General features: G+C 45.4%; 1 protein-coding gene across 3 annotated transcripts in view; it reads left to right on the top strand.

The window, feature by feature from the left end:
• Positions 1-19,154, top strand: part of EFR3B (EFR3 homolog B) — a 117,264-nt gene that overhangs the window by 48,096 nt on the left and 50,014 nt on the right. For 2 of the 3 annotated variants that reach the window (XM_019712762.3, XM_019712763.3), the window contains exon 2: positions 18,766-18,842. In XM_019712762.3, coding sequence (XP_019568321.1) covers positions 18,766-18,842 — 77 coding nt within the window. Of the gene's footprint in view, positions 1-18,765; positions 18,843-19,154 lie in introns of those variants that run through there. The other variant, XM_088796256.1, reaches the window with a different exon arrangement.

The raw sequence follows: 19,154 nt of genomic DNA, 5'->3' as shown, positions 1-19,154 counted from the left end.
CGATCCAGAATGTTCCTGGATCAAACACTATGCAAGCATGTGCATCTTCAGTCTCCCAGCTGGATGGAGTGTGGGGAAACTGGGTAGAAAAGCAAGAATGCTGACCTTGGCTGAGGGTTATATACAGACAGAGTAGAAGAGCGGGGAAAATAACAGTCTTGCCAGTTTCCATCAGACTGCTGAAAGTATCTGGTCCGACTAGCAGTCTTGAGCCCAGCGGCTGGTAAATTCAATTCTGTAAACATGTCTGACTGTCTTGAGAGGTTTTGCCCCTAGGAGAAGAGGACAGAACTGCTAGGAATGCCCTCTTCTCCCCCAGACAACACTATCGGGGAAGAACAAGGCTGAGAGTCCTGGCGAGGAGTGGGCAGTGCTGGACATCACACAATGCTTTCCTTCTGCTTTATCAAGGACATTCATTCTGCTCTGGGCGGGAGAGTTGGCCATCAGAGCTGATTCAGACTCTGCTTCTATGTGAACTCGGGCAAGAGTCTCAACCTCCCTCAGGTTTAATGTCACCATCTGTACATTGGGAGAGCTGGGCTGGATGGTCTTTAAGAGTTTTCCAGTTCTTTCATCTGCAAATGGCTCCGTCCTGTGAGTGAGACAGCAGAGGAGGGCAGGGGTATCTATAGGATACCCCTATAGTAGGAGTTTTGAAAAGATCTGGGTGGTATTGTGGGCACTGTGGTCTCCAGTGCTTTGTGTAACCTGGCTATGCATCCTTCCATTTCCTCATTGGTAAGACCGGGATGCTGATCCTTTTGTTCCCTCAGTGTCTGTCCTGGATTCTGTTGAACGGGATGGTATGCTGACAAGTATGCTGGGGTAGGTAGGCGGGGATAAGAGCTGAGCTGTGTGCCTTCCCAGTGCTGGGCTCTATAATTCTTACTTTAAGTAAGTTCAAATTTCACAAAAATGCTGTGTGGTAGGTGTTGCTATCCCCGCCCCCATTTTCAGATAATGATAATAAAGTCCAAAGAAGTTAAAGACCTTGTTCAAGTCAGCCAGCTCATTAAGTGGCATAGCTAAGAAAAGAACTGGGACTGTTTTAGTCCAACACTGTCCTATTCCATCTGGATGCTCATTTCAAACACCCTTATTAATTGGAAGACATCAAAATTTAAAACTTTTGTGCACCAAAGGACACTATCAACAGAGTGATAAGGCAACCCACAGAATGGGAGAAAAATTTTATATATTGTATATCTAATAAGGGATTACTATCCAGAATATACAAAGAATGCCTACAACTCAACAACAGAAACTTGATTGAGAAAATGGGCAAAAGACTTGAATAGACATTTCTTCAAAGAACATATACAGGTGGCCAACAAGTGCAGGACAAATTATTAGACAAATGCAAATCAAAATCACAATGATATATTATTTCATATCCATTTGTATGACAATTATCAAAAAAAAACCAAACAGAAAATAGCAAATGTTGGCAAGGATATGGAGAAATTGGAACCCTTGGGCACCACTGGTAGGAATGTAAAATGGTACAGCCACAGTGGAAAACAACATGGCAGTTCCTCAAAAAATTAAAAATAGAATTACCAGATGATCCAGTAATTCCACTTCTGGGTATATACCAAAAGAAGTGAAAGCAGGGCCTCAAAAAGATATGGGTACACCCACAATCATAGCATTATTCAAAATAGCCCAAAGTGGACACGACCCAAGTGCCCATGGACAAATAAATAGATAAGCAAAGTGTGATACACACACACGACCATTATTCAGCCTTACACATGGATGAACCCTGCGGACATTATGCTAAGTGACATAAATAAAGCAGACACAAAAGGACAAATACTCTATGAGTCCAGTTATATGAGGTAACTAGAGTAGTCAAATCATAGAGACAGAAAGTAGAATACAAGTTACCAGGGGCTAGGGAGAAGAAGAATGGAGTGGTTGTTTAGTGGGGACTAACGAGTGTCAGTTTTGTAAGATGAAAATGCATTTTGGAGATGAACAGTGGAAATTCTTGCACAACAATGTGAATGTACTTAATGTCACTGAATTGTACACTTAAAATGGTTAAATGGTAAATTTTGTGTTATGTATACTTTACCACAATTTTTTAAAAGTTTTTACACACACACACACACACACACACACGACACACCATTATCAGAATTGATCATATCTTTCATCAATGGCATAAATCAGGCTGGGTTGATGACCTAGCATTAGTCACCTTATTACTTCGGGGTGTATATAAAAAGGAGACCCAGAAACTGACAGCATCATATTCTTTGGATCTCTGGAAAACTCCTACTCAAATTAAGAATGTCATTAAAGTACCATTTTTCGAAAGAAAGAACATTCATATCAAGATTGATAGCATGTCTGTTACTGCATTTCATGGAAGTGCCTGGAGGAATGATGATTAAATTTGGAGGCTATATTACGGATGGTCTGAGTTAATGGCAAACGTGTATTCATCTTGGTGTGGGGTGCGTCTGAAGGAGCTACCCACTGTGCTGAGCAGTGAAAATGAGGTACCCTGAGAGATCCATTGTGACTGCCAGTGGGCAGAGGCGTGCAAGACACATACCACAGAACAAAGTAAGCAGGGAATTCAGATGTCAGCCCTAACCAAACCACAAGGGTGGGTGCCTTAAATTGCAGGTTGATTTGGGATTGAGCTGCCTCTCACTCTGGTCATTCTAAATGGCCTGTTCTGAGGTGAGCAGCAACAAGCTTTATTTATTTACAGCGAAGCTAATGCCACATCAGGGAGCCACCCTGTAATCAATGCATGTGTACTGACCCGAAAAAAAACCACTAGAACAGGAACAGTGGTTGTTTCTGGGTGATAGGACCACAGATGATTTTTAAATTTTCTTTTAAAAAATATTTTGTACTTTTCACATTTTGTACATGTATTTTAATGGCAGAACATAAGTAAATATAATTAAAAGTGGCTTTCATCATCAAAGACCGTGGAGAGGTATATAGAATCTTCTAACTATGTTTTAGAATTGCTTATGCAAGAAGACATGCAAAAACAAATCTATGCTGATAGAAATCAGAAATTTCGTAGTGGCTGGGTGAGGGGATTGGCTGGAAAGGGAGCTTTTTGAGGCGACCCGAACTGTCCTATGTCTTGTGTAGGTGGTGGTTATACGGTGTATGAACAATTGTCGGAACTCAAGGCACTGAACTCTCAAGACCTATGCCTCTATTGCATATTAATTACATTGCAGTAAGACAGTAGGAAACCCAGGAAAAGAAGAAAACATGCATGCAAACAATCGCAGGTCTGTTTTGCATCGCTGGCAAGCTGAGTGCTAGAGGACAGCCAAGGACCTGTGCCAGCCGACACCAGGGCTCTTGCCCAAGACAGTCCCTGCACCCGAGTAACAGTGCTCATTGAGAGCTGCCGGTCGGGCACATGCTGCTACACAACTTATGTGCTGAGCAGAGAGCAGAGGAAGCCGACCCAGGAAGTCCAGCCCGGCCTTGGCAGCCGGGAGGCTGATGATGCCGGCTGGGCAGTGGGCAGAGGGCTCGTAAAGAGGACCATCTGCTGCTAAGGGCTTTGAGGCATTGCTGACTCAAATGGAACTTTCAGTAACAGAACAAAGCCCGGCTTTACGAGGCCTGCAGCAGCATCTCACACCAACCCCGGCAGGACTGATGGCTGAGCAGGACAGGGCGTGTGTGCAGGACTGATTTTTCCATTTCCTCTCGGGGCTTTTGTGACCTCGCTGCCCACAGTGATGTCATGCTCCTAAGAATACATAGCCTTTAATGGCCTTGTTATTTACCTGTTTCTTAATAATGTGCTGGCTACTGACATCTCTACACAAAGACCTATATATCTCCCTGGCTAAAAATGGATTTCCTTTTTTCCCTAATGGCACATTGAAGTGAATAAATCTCAGTGTCTCCTTTGCAGCCTAGGGGTTACATGTGAAGACCCTGGAGTGACACGTCCCGAGTTTGAATCCCAGCTCTCCCCCGTAACAGCCGTGTGACTTTGGATGAGTTACTTAACTGAGCTAAGCCTCATTTTCCTCATCTGTAAATGGGACAGTAGACCCCTCCTCAGTGTTGTTGGGAGGATTAAATAAAATAATGCATTCAAACCTCTTTACCGGAGAACTTAATGTTAGCTGGTGTTGATATTAACAGGAGAGGTCAGAATGTATATTTTGCTATCAACAGATCCTTTTAAATGACAACGCAGCAGTAACAGGGCCCAAGATCTGCTTCAGAGAACGCATTCTCCTCTCCTCATTTAGAAAGCTTTTAAAGGCGCTCTCCCTTCCAGCTGGCTTTCTGCTTTCAGAGACCCCACTCAGCCTAGCTGCTTTCTGGCTCCATTTGTCTGCTTTTTGCTTCTTGCAGTGGGCAGAACCTGCCTGCCTGAGGGACTTGCTTCCTTATGCAGGTGTATCCAGAACACTCATGCGCCCTGAAACTGCTTCATTAGAAATGGGTCTTGGCTGTGCCCGACCTCCTGCTTACTTGGCATTTCTTGAATGGCTCAACCTAGTAGTACTTGTTTTGCATTTTTTGCTGAATTCTGGTGCTTGCTCCTGATTCTGTTCTGCATTTTTTAAATGTTGCTTCTGAAATTTTCCTCTGGCACCAAGACCACCCTGGTCCTGGCTTTACATTTTAGCAGCTCTGGGCATGATGCCTGTTTTGTGTTCTGGCACCACTGCTCATGCTGTGACAGACTCTCTGATTATAGACTTGGACTTTTGAATGATTGATCTTGGATTCTTAGCCTTTAAGAGTCTGCGGTTGAAATCTGTTAGCTCGTCTGTGTATTTAAAGCTCTCACACTTGCTCTCAATCAGTTTGGCTCCATAACAATGACGCTTCTTCTGGTTTCTATATTTGATACTGTGTGTTCATTTGGAAAGCTGGAGGTGAGTAACCGTGCTTTTTATAGGCTGCCTGGTGATCACAGTAGAAAAGTGGACCTATTGTGGGAATGGGGAAAGCATAAATGTGTTATAAATCTTAAATCCTGATTTCTATTTCTTAGCTCCAAACTTAAATCAAATTGCCAGTGAAACTTCCAACACTGTATTGTTTACATGTGACAGATTCTACTTTCTGTGCTGAGAGCTTTGAGGGCAGATGTTATTTATTGGAAGGCTTTTTTACCCCTATAGTTCATATGTACTTAAACTATAAATCAAATGCTTTAATGTGCCGAGTAGAAGGTATTCTGATGGATGAATTTCAGATGAAGGAATTTCCACCCTGAGCTCAGAACACGCTACAGAGAGATACATACATAAGCATTAAGTTCTTCCCCTCCTCATTCTCATTTATTGGGATCCCCTGAGCTTAAAGGCCCACGGAATACTTCCATAATGTAACCAACACACTACTGATACTGACAAACAGTGTTTATAAAGTGAGTACCAACTAAATTATGAAATAAAATACCAACAGTGCTCTGTTAACGGTAATTCTGTCATCAAAGCTACAAAATGCATCTAGGGTCCTAAGGCCACACTTAGCAGAAGGTATCGGGGCCCCCTCAGAAGTTCACTGGCCCGGGGGCCTGCGCCTGCCAAAGCAATGGGCCCACTGTGATCTGTGCAGAGACAAGCATTATTTCTCTTGTGTAATAAATGCTTCATGTAATATTTCATGCTGCTTCTAAACCGGAAGCTGAGATTGTGCCTCTCCTCCTCCCTTAATAGTCATTCCGCACTTAACCCACACTATTCGAGATTCCAGTGTCACCTCTCTACTGAAAACGTGTCCACAAGGTCACCCGTGGAGGCCTGATTGCCGAGCCCTAGGCCTTCCTCTTCTTCTCAGATCTCACTGTTTTTCTCTCTTGACCATTTTCACTCTTTGAAACTCACCTCCCCCTGTGACACGGTGCCCTCTGGGTCCTCACCTCCCTCGGTGGTTATGAGCCTCGATTATGGGCAGATGCTGTGAGGTTCTGTCATTCCTTTGTCTCTAAACGTCTCCCCTAGAAAGCCCCGCCACTGGCTGTTCAGCTGTCCACTCTCTTTGGTGACCCTCATTATGAAGGGAGGGAGAGGGACGGAGTGTAGCCTGCATTTAGGGCACCTCATCTCTGGTCCTCTACCCTGCTCCCAGATGTCGTCGCTCGGCTCTGGGGCAAATGAGACCCCAATCACAAGCCTGTGCTTTCTTTCTAACTTCCCTTGTCACTTACCTACCACTTCACTGGGGCTGGAGGCTGAATACGCCCCACCCGCCCATGTCCCACACTCACCCAGTGTGACTCCCCCACGTTTGTCACACCACCAAGTGGACACTTCTAGTCCAGGGCCTGGTGTTGCTCCTCTTCCAAGGCAGGCCCATTCTTTGTGGCCTCCTGGGAGGGTCAGACCACGTTCCATCTGTCTATCTACTGGAAGCAGATTCCTTACACATTCTAAGGCACAGTAAAAGTGATCATGGCTGTTATTTAGTATAATGATACTGTCCCCTCGTGGCCTGGCAAGGTGGGGGGCATTTCACCATGGCCCCGCCCTAGTGTTCCAGCTTCCCTAACACTGCCCTAGAAAGACGAGCCCACTGACCTCTCTAAAAACTCCCTTACACTCGGCTCCTCTAAGCTTCTGCTGATGCTGTTCCCGCTGCCTGGAGTACCCTCCCTTCTCTTCTTTGTCAGCATGTTATCTGTGCCTAATTTCTACTGGGAAGCATCTATATAGAAATGACACTTCCACCCTCTGAAATCACAGCACATTGGCTCTCTGACTCAAGTGACACTTGCCTTGCCTTTCGTAATTTCTGCTTGAGCGCGTGCCCAAGGGGACAGTCTATCTCTTTTTCATCTTCCTCTATGTCTAATGTACTCAATGCATTTGTATGACATGCATGCATGTGTGCATGAATAAATGAAATGATTTCCAGGTCTTTAATCAGCTCCAGTATGACCAAAGCTGAGCAAGTACAGAAAACTGTGTGTGTGTGTGTGTGTGTGTGTGTGTGTGTGTGTGTGTTTTAAGCTCCTGGATTCCAAATCTTTGAACAGAAAAGTATTCCCTTCAGATTTTATGAGGCATTTTATCCTGAAGGGACAATGGGATAAACATTCAAAATTTTATTTCTTTTAAATAAAATGAGTGATACATAAAACGTTTTTGTTGGGGGAGGAAAAATCAAATAAAAACTAAAGCTCTAAGTCAGAGCTGTCCAGGAGAACTTTCTGCAATGCAAATGTTTTACATCTGCATGTCCGATATGGTGGCGTTACCCACGTGTGGCTGCTGAATACATAACATGTGGCTAGTGTGTCTGAAGAACTGAATTTAAAATTGTATTTATTTAGCCAGAGGTGACTAGTGGCTACCTCATCCCCTCATCCCTAGGCCCCCAGCTCCACTTCCCACACTGGACCTGACCACTGATAACCCTGCATTGTGTATCTTTATGGCTCTTTCTTTGTGCTTTACAGCCTGTTTTATACACATACTTACACATATGCCAAGTTTGTTTGGCCTGTGAGTGTTTCACACAAATGGTATCATGCCACACGTGTTCTGCATTTTCCTTTTTGATTGACAATATGTTTGGAGAACTATTGGGGCAGTACTCATAGCTCTGCTTTATTCATTTCAGCTGCTACATAGCGTCCATTGCATGGAGGTTTCCTGGTTTATTTAGCCAATCCCCTATTGATGGACATTTAAGTTGTTTCCAAACAAAGCCATCAGTCCATTCTTACGTGCTTCCCTGTGCAATGACCAGCTACTGAGAATGGGATTTCTGAACCATCGGGAGGAAAGGGGTCCATATTGCACCCGTGGTTCTCCCCATACTGGTTCTCCAGGACCGTGCATGGGGTGGTGGGGGGGGTTGGGGAATTGGGGGTGGTGGACTGGTCAGGGCTGACGTGCTGCACTAGCCCCTGTGTCTGAGATGGTCCTGGGGAGCTGTTATTGTTATTTATTTTTGTCAGAAGCTGGGCATCCATGCTCTACTCTGATCTTTGTTTTCACTCCCCATGCTGAGAGGCTGAAACCTAGATTTTATCAAACAGGCTGTGATGAGCTCTGCAAATGCTGACACATTAATAACAGTCTGAAGATGACAGACGTACACAGGCTGCATCTGCAAGCTGAGTTCAGTGCAGACTTGAAGGAACCCTGGAATGTTCTGTGCCTCATTATTAAGTTAGATTTCTCAAGCCACATTCATTCTACCCATCTTGGGGCACAAATATAAGATAACTGGGTTTAAAGACCCATATATTTACTAGCATTTGATATTGGGTGTTGAGCAAGGAGTAAAACAAAGATTCATGATATGATCTATACCAAGTCACTTTTTAGACGAGGCAAAGGAGGCCCAGGCCTCAGGAATGGCCGGGAGTCAGTGTAAATTAACGTGAGAAGAAAAACCATTGCCTGCTTCTGGTGGCCCATGTACCTTATCCAATGCTTTTTTTTTTTTTTTTTCCTAATTTCAAAGCATGCTAAAATAAAAATTATTAAAGATTCCATGCCAAGTTTTTCTCCCAGTGGTGATTTTAAAATTCAACCTTGCAAGAGTTAGTGATGGCTGAGCTGGGATCAAAAATGGAGGAGGATAAAGTGGTGAACATCAGGTAACATCCTTTAAATTAGAAATGTAACCAACCTCCACAGGGGTAAATGGTGGGGGAGAAAAAGAGATGTCCCCCACAGCCAGGAGTGGGAATGGGCCATTGTCCCACAAAGAACTGAGGAAAGGAAAAAGGAGTAAAAGTGAGGACAGGAAGCAGAAGAGAGGTTCAGAGGGAACAGACCCTGATACTTAGGCTTCCAGACAAGCAAAATTAGGGGGGGAAATTGGAACTATCCATAGAGCATCCAAGGAAATGAAAACAAAGGAGAAAATTCACTGTTGTTTGGTACTCAAATGGGTCAAGCTGTTTTCCCCACATCCCGGTCCTAATTGAATAATGATTTTCATAGTTTGGGCCATACTGCAGATAGAATTTTGTATATAGAACTTTCTCATTAAACACTCCACCCTAGGAATTTTTCCATGATGTCACAGCCTTCCACATTATGCCAGTGAGGTTTGCACTTAAATTATTTATTCAAAATACATTTCAGCCAGTTGGCTAAGTTTCACTTAGAGTTCCTTTGTTTACAAACATTATGGTGAGAGTGTAGACTGGGCCTATGATTAGTGGACACCTGGAAAATTGAGTGCTGGTGCTGGAAGCTCCATTGTTTTCCCTCCAGACTGTTAATCAGCTTTTCAGTGCATTGATTTTACTGGGCCGGTTCCAGACTCTGGCTCCAATTTACCTTCTTTCTCATGGCTGATCTCAAGCCTCGCACATCACTCTGGGGATGTGATGTTATTGATGCTGTCATCCCACAGTGGTGGGATGAGTTTCTAATCCAGTTTCCAGGGACAGTGTGGCTTAACTAAGTGCCGTTGGAGGTGAGGGGGGGGACGCCATTTTTGTTACCATATCCAAGCTTTGGACTTCCCCCTTTCTCTATGTCCTGTCGCTCACAACTGTGGGTTGTCCTTACTCAGGTGTGGCTCACCTGACCCTTCTTTTCTCTTTTGCCACCGTGCTGGCTCTCGCCCTCATTCTCCTAGGCCTTGGTTCCTGGTCCTTTTCTTGCTGGCCTTTCTTCTCCAGTTCTCTCTAAACTCAAGTTCAACTGGCCATATTACTCTTGATTGGTCTTCCTAATACACTCTTCTCACCCTCTCACACCTCCTTTTTAACAAACCCTCAAGTTACCACCACCACCACCACCACCTACAAGATAAAGACTGAGCCATTACCTGGGCAGTCAGAGCTAAGACTGTGGCCTTAGCACTCCCGACTGCTGCCTGGGACACCTCTCCATCTACGCGCAGCCATTTCCTGTCCCTGAAGAGGCCGTCCAGACTCTTGAGTCTTAAAAATATTCATACCTTTTGATTCAGTTTCTGGAATCTATCCTGAGGAAATAATTCAGAAAGTGAAAAATGCTTTCATGTATACACACTCATTCCCGCATTATTTTCAATAGCATGAAAAAGGAAACAAGATAAATGTCAAATAATATGGAAAAGGTTCGGTAAATTATTACAGATCTTCTCAATGGAATTTTAAGCCACATTAACAATGATAATTATGAGGACAATTCAGCAACAGGAAGGATGCATATGAAATAGGATGAAGGAACCAGAGAGCTCACATTTATGGAGCACCTACTGTGTACCAGCTCGTGCTGGTACTTTGCTCTTCTCCCACAGGCCAGGAAACCCACAGAGGGATCAGATGACCTGTCGGACGTCACAGACCTCATAGTCCCAGTTTTGCTTAATCCTAAATCTTAATCCTGTATATACGTTATGATATAATGCAATTCCTCTGTGGCGTGTTCACCTACTAGGTCCACATCCATCAAGCTCTGCCTGAATCCTACCTCCCCTGAGAGTCTTCCTTAACCAACGCAGCCTAAGCAGCCGATATTCTCCTTTGAGCCACCACAACACAGGAAACTCTCCATGATAAATGTCAGTCCACCCAGGCTGGCTTATATTTTATTTATTGATTGTGCCTTTTCTCTCCACCTAGACTATCAGAGCCCTAAAAGCAGACCTATATGTCTTATGAACACTTCATGTCCCCAGGCAGCCCTCGTCATAGCATGGGTCCAGAATAGGTGCTCAGTATCTGTGCGGCAAAGCTTGTTTCTCCCTCCAGTGGCAGCCAACCTAGTGTGTGGGGTTGGCTGGTCACTCAAAGGGGTGGTGGGAGAGACTCTGGCATGAGGCTGACTCTTGTGCCCCCACAAGCAGATCAAAGTTCCATATCAAGGTCCTCTGCCAGTTACCACCTCGACTCAAAGGAAGGGTCTTTGCCTTTGTTACATGCCAACGTTTAAATAACTTCTGATTATGAAATATGGATTCCCAGGTAGTTACAAAGAAATGTCTTGGGAGAGCCCATGCCTTCACCCAGTCTCCCCCAATGTCAACATTGTGTAACTATAGTTCAATATCAATACCAGGAAAGTGACACTGGTACAATCCACAGAGCTGGTTCAGATTCATCATTAGTTATATATAACTTTTTAAAAATAATTCAATTTAGAAATTATCTTTTTACTATAATACTTGAGCACATTTTCTTCATACCCCTGCCTAAATATTTACTCTCACTTCAACTGTTTAGACACCATTGCTCTGAAGTGAAAGGACCTCCCTTGCTCTGTTCCTGACTCTGTTCCTTGCTCTCTGTGTGATCTTGGGCAAATTAACTAACTTCTCTGAGTTTGGGTTTTCTCATCTGAAAGTGATAATACTAACCTCATGGGATTTTTTTTTTTTTTTTATGTGTAAAGTGCTTAAGTTAGGCACATACTATAATAGGCACTCAGGAAATGTCAGTGTTTTATTTCTACCCTCTTGCTACATGGAAACCCCTCTTTTTCTCGCAATTCAATGGGATCTTTTCTCTTTGAATTAATGTTCAAGATTAGCGTCCTCTGACGCTTTCCCAACCCATCTCTAGTTACCTCAGCAATCCTGCTCTGTGTATGTGTAACTTTTAATTAGTATACTTCTGATGATATGTTCCATGTTCCTGTTAATACATTTTCATTCTATTTTTACCCATCAGCAAACAACATAAGGTATTTGAGAGCAGACAGCTCAGTGCTTTACGTTCCACAAGTCAACATACTGGATAAGAGCCTAGGTTTGGTGCCATCTGTAAAACAAGGATAGTTTATCAACCTTGTAGACTTTGGGTGAAGATTACATGAATGAATGCAGGCAAAACACTTAGCCTGGCACAGACAAGCTGCCGCCACTGTTCACGATGGCAGCCCTTCAATGGTGTTTCCCCCGGGAGCTTGTCCTTGGGCGTCTGGTAGGCAATGTCTGTCTACCTGGATTTGGACTTTGATTTCTTAACAGCTGTCTGTGCTTCACACTTCAAGTATTAAATAAAACCAAAAGACTTTAAGGGCCATTCTTGCTCTGAAATTATATTTTATTCTATGCTGCCTTCTCTCTCCTAAGGTGGGAATGAAATTTCAATAATAGTTATCCCAGTAATACCAGTGATAATAGCTAATCATTTTTGAGGGCTTATTATATGCCAAGAACTGTTCTAAGAACTTTCTTGTGTTAATTTGTCTAGACTGCACCACAATCTATGAAGTAAATTCTGTTTTCCCCATTTTGCAGATGAATAGCTGGAGGCACAGAGACTTGAATACCTTGCCTAAGTTTGTATAGCTTGTGAGAGCTGGAACTGGGGTGGGGAGCCAGGCTGTCTGGCTCCTGATAAGAGTTGGAATAAGTTTTTTCCTTTTGTTAGTATTTGCAAGAGACAAGCAATGGAAAAACATTCTGTTTATTTTTATCTATTACTTGTTTGACGAGCAATAAATACCAAAGCTCAGGGAAGCTTACAGTTAGTAAATAATTGAAGCCTTGACATTCAATCAATTGGACACATTTCTCTCTTTTTACATCCCCATCCTCAATTAAGATGGCAGTCAGATTAAGCAAGATTGGCCAGAAAGCAGTGAGCGAAGAGCAGAGCTCTGAAAGGTCAGGCTACTGACAGCTACTGGTTTGTCTGTAAATTCAGACTCGCACTGGTCCAGACCGTCTCCCTAGGGAGAATTCAGCTGCTGTTTAATTCCACTTCCAATAAAATCTGTCTGGAAACGTGGACTCTGCCTCCTTCCCCAAGTTCGTCTTCCTCAGCACCTTCTCTTGGTCTCTTCAATCTTGAATCTGCCTCCCTCAACGGAAGACAGGTCCTGACCCCTGTAGATGCCCCCTGCAGACGCCCCCTGCACTCCTATGTCGCAGCCACACGGAGCCTTCTGACTTCTTATCACCAATAAAACAAAACCAGCCTCTCCCCAAACGATCACTGGCTCTAATTACCAATGACAAATGGCCGCATCATTCAGAATAATGAAGAATTGGAAACAGTAATGGGAAATGATTAAATAAATCAGGGTCTGGTCGAAAGAGGGAATAGTAAGTGGCCATTAAAATAAGGTTCTGAAAAAATATTTACAAGGTAGATGCTCATAGTATAAGAAAAAGAAAATAGGTTTTAACATGATACTGTATGATCCCAATTTTATGCGTATGTTTTTAAAATATGCATAAACACAGAAACAAAAACTAGAGCAAATACACTAAAATTTTAATAGTTAATCATGAGTAGAGTGATTATAAGTGATGTTTACCTTCATTTTTATTTTTTCCTATTTTGCAGACTTATACACATGAGCATGTATTCCTTTTAAAATCAGAAAAAAGGAAAAAGAGAAAAGGGAACCTTTTTCGTTTTCTTAAAATTTTCCCCTGTAAAGGGCTGTTGATTTTTCCTTTCATGGATTGACCAGTACTTACCAGCTCTCTCCACCCCTAGAGATCCAGCTCAGGTCTTGCCTCTTCCAGGAAGCCTTCCTGGACTCATCAAACTCCCAGAGATTTCTTCAGTTGTATGGACTCTTTAGTCTCATTGTGACATAATCAACTTTAAATGTGTGTGTGTTTGTGTGTGTGTGTGTGTGTGTGTGTGTGTGTGGTATCCTCAACAGAGAGTAAATTTTTTGATGGTAGAAACTATATATTTTTAACTTCTTCATCTTCCTCACCCCACCTAGCAGGTACTGTGCAAACTGCTGAGGTTCAGTTAACATCAACTGGACCCAACGCCTGGTCCTTACCAAAGGCACTTGAGTCTGACGCCCCTTTCTCTCTGAACTTTGTTCTGTTTCCTTCAATTCATTTGAAATGGGTGTCTGTGACTTTGGCCCTGGGTTAAATTTTATTGTAAATTGTTTACAAAGAATTCAGTTTGCTTTGGTAGGGACTAACAAATCCAGCCCTTGCCTTTACAAGGGGATTGTAAGGCTAAGAAAATAAATATGAACTATTTTGAGCATAAAGGCATTTTTCTTGGTGAATGGGGATAATGGCATTGATGTTTATAAAAAGGAAACCAAGGGCTAGGAAAGGAGGTGACTTCCCTGGGTCTCACGCTGATCAAAGGCATCACGCGTCATGCCAGCTTTCCTCGAGTCCTGCTGGGCTCAGGGTACTGTACCAAGGTCAGAAGAAAATGAGACCTGAGGAATTTACAGTTTATCTGCGGGGGAAGAAACAGGAGTCACTGAAATAACCTAGCCCAAGCACGTGGTGGTAGAAGATTGTATCAGGTCAAATGGTGCCAAAGACATGCAGCAGGCAGCTGGCAGAGGGGAAAGTAATGCCCAGAGTGGGGGGTGTTATTAACGGAGGGCTTCCCAGGAGGACTCAGCAGGTGCCAGGGTCTGCCAGGCCCCCCAGTGTGATGATTTAAAGGCCCCAGGCCCATGGCTCTGACTCCTGCCCCTTTACCATCTCTCGTTTCTGCCCAGTCCCTGTCACCTGAACTTCCTGTTCGCACTGTGGGGCTCCCCGCAGCTGGATGGCTCCCCCATCTGCTTGTCCTCCGCCTCCCAGCCCATCTCACATTGGACTCTGATGTGGCCTCTGGCTGCTGGACAGAGGCTGTTCTGGGGACACAGCATGAACAAGAGGCCACCTGCAGTGGAGGAAGGACATGAAGATGGAACCCCACCCCCCATATTTCCACCTTTACGGGCATCCCTCGTTGAATGCTAAATTGAAGGGCGGACATGTAATGTAATGGTGAGCCATGCTAACTGCTTGACTGTGAAGCAAATTAAATCAAGCAAAGAGTTGTTTTAAAACTGCATATAGAATGCATTGAAGCAAGGCGACTGGCCAAGTGGCATTTACAAGGACTGGATCTCAGATGTCCATAAAATGTCCTAGTGACAGTGGCTATGGCAAAGGAGAGCACAGGATGACCCTGAGAAATTGTTGAGGATTTATTTTTGGGAATGTGATGGGAGAATTAGGGGAGCTTGATGGCAGAGACATACGTGCTGTGTGGCCTTGGACAGAGCACTTAACCTCTCTGAGCCTGCTTTATCTGTAAAATGAGAATGCCTTAGTGGTATCGTATGAGATATTTGTAAAGTACTTGGCATAGTGCTTAGCACAGATCAGTCAAGGAAACAGGAGCAGGCAAGCAGAGCAAAAGAGAAACAGGGCTGCAGCATGTAAGAGTTATGGGGACACAGATGCTGCTGGCGGACCAGGTGAGAGCTCCAGAGTCCGTGGAGGCTGCCAGCAGCTGTGAGATCTGCCATCACATGCTGGGCAGGTGAAGAGCTGGACCAGGGCTTCTCACTGGCTTTGTACCCAAATCACAGCGAAACATCTCTGGCACCTCTTCAGAGACGCAAGGGTGACTCTGAGCAGTCAGGCCTGTCTGTAACCACAGGCTAACCCCTGACTGCAGGCTACCCGCTGCTGAAAGCTCCCCCTTCTTGGATAGAGATTGGCCCCAGTGAGCCCAGCCTTGAGAGCCCTAGGTGATGGCTGCCCCAGAAGGCAGGCTGGGCAGGATTCAGAACTGGAGCCCACGGTCCTCAGGAACATTCCCCTGAGGTCCTCCTCGGAGAACTGTCTTGCAAGCACCTGCAGGTCTCCAGGAACTCACCTTCTAGTGGAGGAGACAGAGTGTAGACATACATGATATGTGTCAGTTGGTAAAATGTTGTTGAAGAGGAATAGACTAGGGATAGAAAATTAAAGGACCATTGTGATCAGGGCAGTTCTCCACAGTGAAGTGGCATTTAGGCAGACACAGCAGGGTCATGAGTGTGGGAGCCCGGCGGCTGCAGGGAAGAACATTCAAGATGGGGAATATTAAGTGAGAGGGCCAAGGCAGGACGTATGAGGAGGCCCCTGCAGTTGCAGCAGAGCCTCTGGGGAGGTCTAATCATTCTTAGAGTTTTAAACTTGGAGGAAGCCACTGAAATCTTGTCATTGGACACTCTGTTAATCCCCACTGATGTGATTTTTCAGTAACCAGAGCAGCTACATACTAGTCAGGTTGGTCATATCACGTTTCCCTCTCTAACTTAAAATAGCTATAAAAATATTAGTGACAGAAGAGGATGTTTCATAAATTTACTTTCAGTGTCCCACATTTAGATCTGCCAGACGTGGTCCCCAGAGAGTAAGAGAGGGTAGAGAGCTCTCTCTCTTAGGAATAAAAAGACTCAGAATTGAAAAGTTTCTTTTATAGGCACAGGGCTGTGAGTTAAAGCTGCACCTTCTATATACCAACAATAAGAATAAATACCATCAGAAGCAAGATTAAAAAAATATATAAAAATGTATCACAATCTTTGGTAACAATGAACTGTTTTCTATTTCTTTTCAGTGTGTTGTAGTCTTTGTTTTTCTTCCCCTGGCCTAGTTGTGACTACTTTGAATTCAGCTTCTGGTTAGAAGCTTTCTCTGGGTGCCTGTGGCTCTGTCACCTCCTGAGCTGCTGTGGCACCGGAGACTAGGGTCCCCTGACCAATCCCTTCTGGCTCGTTGCCTTATCAGAGAGGCCTTTTTTTTATCTCCTGTGTGAGGCTCTGATTACCTACCCAGGAAGTGTGGAGTACTGTTCCTGGCTCTCTGCCCTCTGGCTGAGATCCCAAAAATCACTTCCATCTAAATTGGAGCAGATAAGATGGCAAAGTAATAGCTTTAGGTTTATTTCCTCAGTGATCCTTTCTGTTTCTTTCCTCCAATCAGGTTCTGGTCAGCTATATGGCTTTACAGTTACCCTCAGACGAGGGCCTAACTAGGCCTTCCCAGAGTGCCACCTCTGGGAAGCCACTCCTGGCACCCCAACTAAGAGTCCCACAGCACCCACGTGCCCCAGCAACCCTGGGCTTGGCCTCTGTTCAGCGCGGGCCCCGGTTCTTGGGCCCTTCAGAAAGGTTTGAGGAAAGGACCGACATGGGTTTTCTAAGTCCTCACTTCTCCACATCTGTTTCCTCACTGACTTAAAATGCTAAGGGCTGTCCTTCCTGTCTGAGGGATGTGAGGAAGGAGGCTGCTGGGAGCATGTCAGGCAATCCTACTGGACATCTGGGGAAGAAGCTCCTGACAGCTGCACTGGGCAGAGGGCGGGGCAACACAGGCGGCCTCCACCAGAGGAGCGCAGGTTCAAATCCTGGGCCTTGAGGCCCGAGAGGGGGAGCTCCAACCTGCAAAGCCATCCCATCCTGAGAGAACCTGGTGCAGCCAGATCCCTAACACCTTCTCCCAGGCAGGGGCAGGGAGGAGATGAGGAGATGCCAGGCCAGCCCAGCAAGCCTAACCTGGAAGGTTTGCAGCCGTGGACTAGTTCCGCCACCCATGCGTGGCATGCAGGAGGCTGGGGGGCCCACAGATAGCCCTGTGGTAGGAGGAGGGGTGTCACAACTCAGCTGCCTGATAATTTGCCCTCTTGGGGTGCTCCATGGCTCAAGGACACCACCATTCCCTCATACCTGAGTCACCCCTAGGACCCAAATCTCTGCTCCCTCCTCCTCCTGACGTTGCTTGCCCCCTCCCACTCCCAATCACAACTCCCAGAGCCCTTTCTCTGTGCTGTATGAAGCTTTTTGTGTGATTAAAGTAATTCCCCTGAAGTACTGCATTCTTTTCTGAATGGCCCATAGGCTTGATCTTTCCAGGATGCATTTGCATTTCAAGTGCAGAGTTTGTATAGGCAGAAAATTCACTGTTAATTGGTAGAATGAGGGGGTAATTATTTGGAGGAGGTGGACTTTCCCAGGCCCTTCCCTGCCTCCCTCTCCCCTCTTCCTTGAAGAGCGCCCACTTCCCCCACCATGCAGTGAGGGGTGTGCAGGGATGTGCTGGGGAGGTCCCGCTGGGAGGAAGGTTACCGAGGAGCAGTGGCTCCCAGAAGGCTCCATTTCCTTCATCACTTGTAAACGTTCTATGGTGTGACCTAAAGTCTTCAACTTTGAATTTTCCCAAGGTTTGTTTTAGTATCATTCATTTCCTAACAGCATCGTTTCACACCACCAAAGACACAAAGAAGCAGGTCACCTCAGAGTCTCCTAAATGGAACGGACTCCGCTGTCTAAAAACGTACCACGTTGTCCTTCGTTTTTCATTTGGCCACAGATGGTTGAGAACCTTATGGAGGTGGGGTGGGGGGCTGGCACTGAGAACCAAGGACAGGCTGGCCCCGAAGGCCCTGCCCAGCTCTCAAACACCGCAGGTCTCAAACAGCACGGTCCTGCTGCCATAAAGATGCATTTTCAAATGTTAATAATTAATGGTCATGTTAATTTATCATAGCTTCACATAACATGCTATTACAGGAAATGGCCCCGGGAGAGAGGATGGTAGAGGAAATTGAGGAGCAGAGAATAAAAGAAGTGGGGAGAAAATGAGGGGGCAGTGTAGGAAGAGCAACCACTCCGCCCTCTGTGTCCATCCTCCAGGGCACAGTGTTGTAGTCCTGCCTCTGTGTGTGTGTGTGTGTGTGTGTGTGTGTGTGTGTGTGTGTGTGTGCACGACAGTGGAATATGTGGGGGCAACACCTGACCTGTAGGTGAGCTCCCACCCCAAAGACATCCCTCAAAATGCTCCTCCATGGTCTGGCATCATGAGCAAGTGCGAGTACGCTGGCATCGCCCTTGCATATGCCACTGTGCCTGATGCCCAAGCCATAGAGACAAAGCAAGAAAGGCAAATGTTTTGGAAGATAGGGAAGGAGGGGAGATGCCCACCCCAGGGGAGGACCAGGCCCTGCACGCTAAGGGAGGGACCTTCGTTTCCAGCCTGGGTTTGGTTCCTTACAAGCTGTCCTGGCCTGGGAACAGTGTCCTCAGCCTGAGCGAGAGGCCATCTCATGAGTTTTTCTCATTGCCATTCCAGGTGTGTGTGGCTGCTGCGGTGCCCTACGCCCCAGGTACAAAAGGCTGGTTGACAACATCTTCCCCGAGGATCCTGAGGTGGGTCACATCTCCGGCTGGCATCTCACTGGCCACACTCTGAGGACCGCTGCAAGGGGACAGCAGGCCTAGGAGGCCCCTTGCCACTGGGCCCACTCAGATGAATGGGAATGGTGGCCACTGCCCAGTCGGTGTTGAGAGGCTGCTGGGACCTCATGGCTGAGGACATTCTGAAGTCAGGATCTGCAGAGGGCTCTGAAGTGTGTTCTGCCAAGCTCTTGGCCATCGCTAACTAACCAAGACATCTTTCTCACTTATATCTCTCTGGATATTAGTTCCTTGAGCTGCTAACTTGATGGTATTATTTCCTGC

The sequence above is a fragment of the Rhinolophus sinicus genome, chromosome 2, assembly GCF_057876585.1.
Source record: "Rhinolophus sinicus isolate RSI-liver-muscle chromosome 2, RSI-T2T, whole genome shotgun sequence".
Taxonomy (NCBI): domain Eukaryota; kingdom Metazoa; phylum Chordata; class Mammalia; order Chiroptera; family Rhinolophidae; genus Rhinolophus; species Rhinolophus sinicus.
Note: the sequence above shows the minus strand (reverse complement) of the source record. Positions and strands in the feature narration are given on the sequence as shown.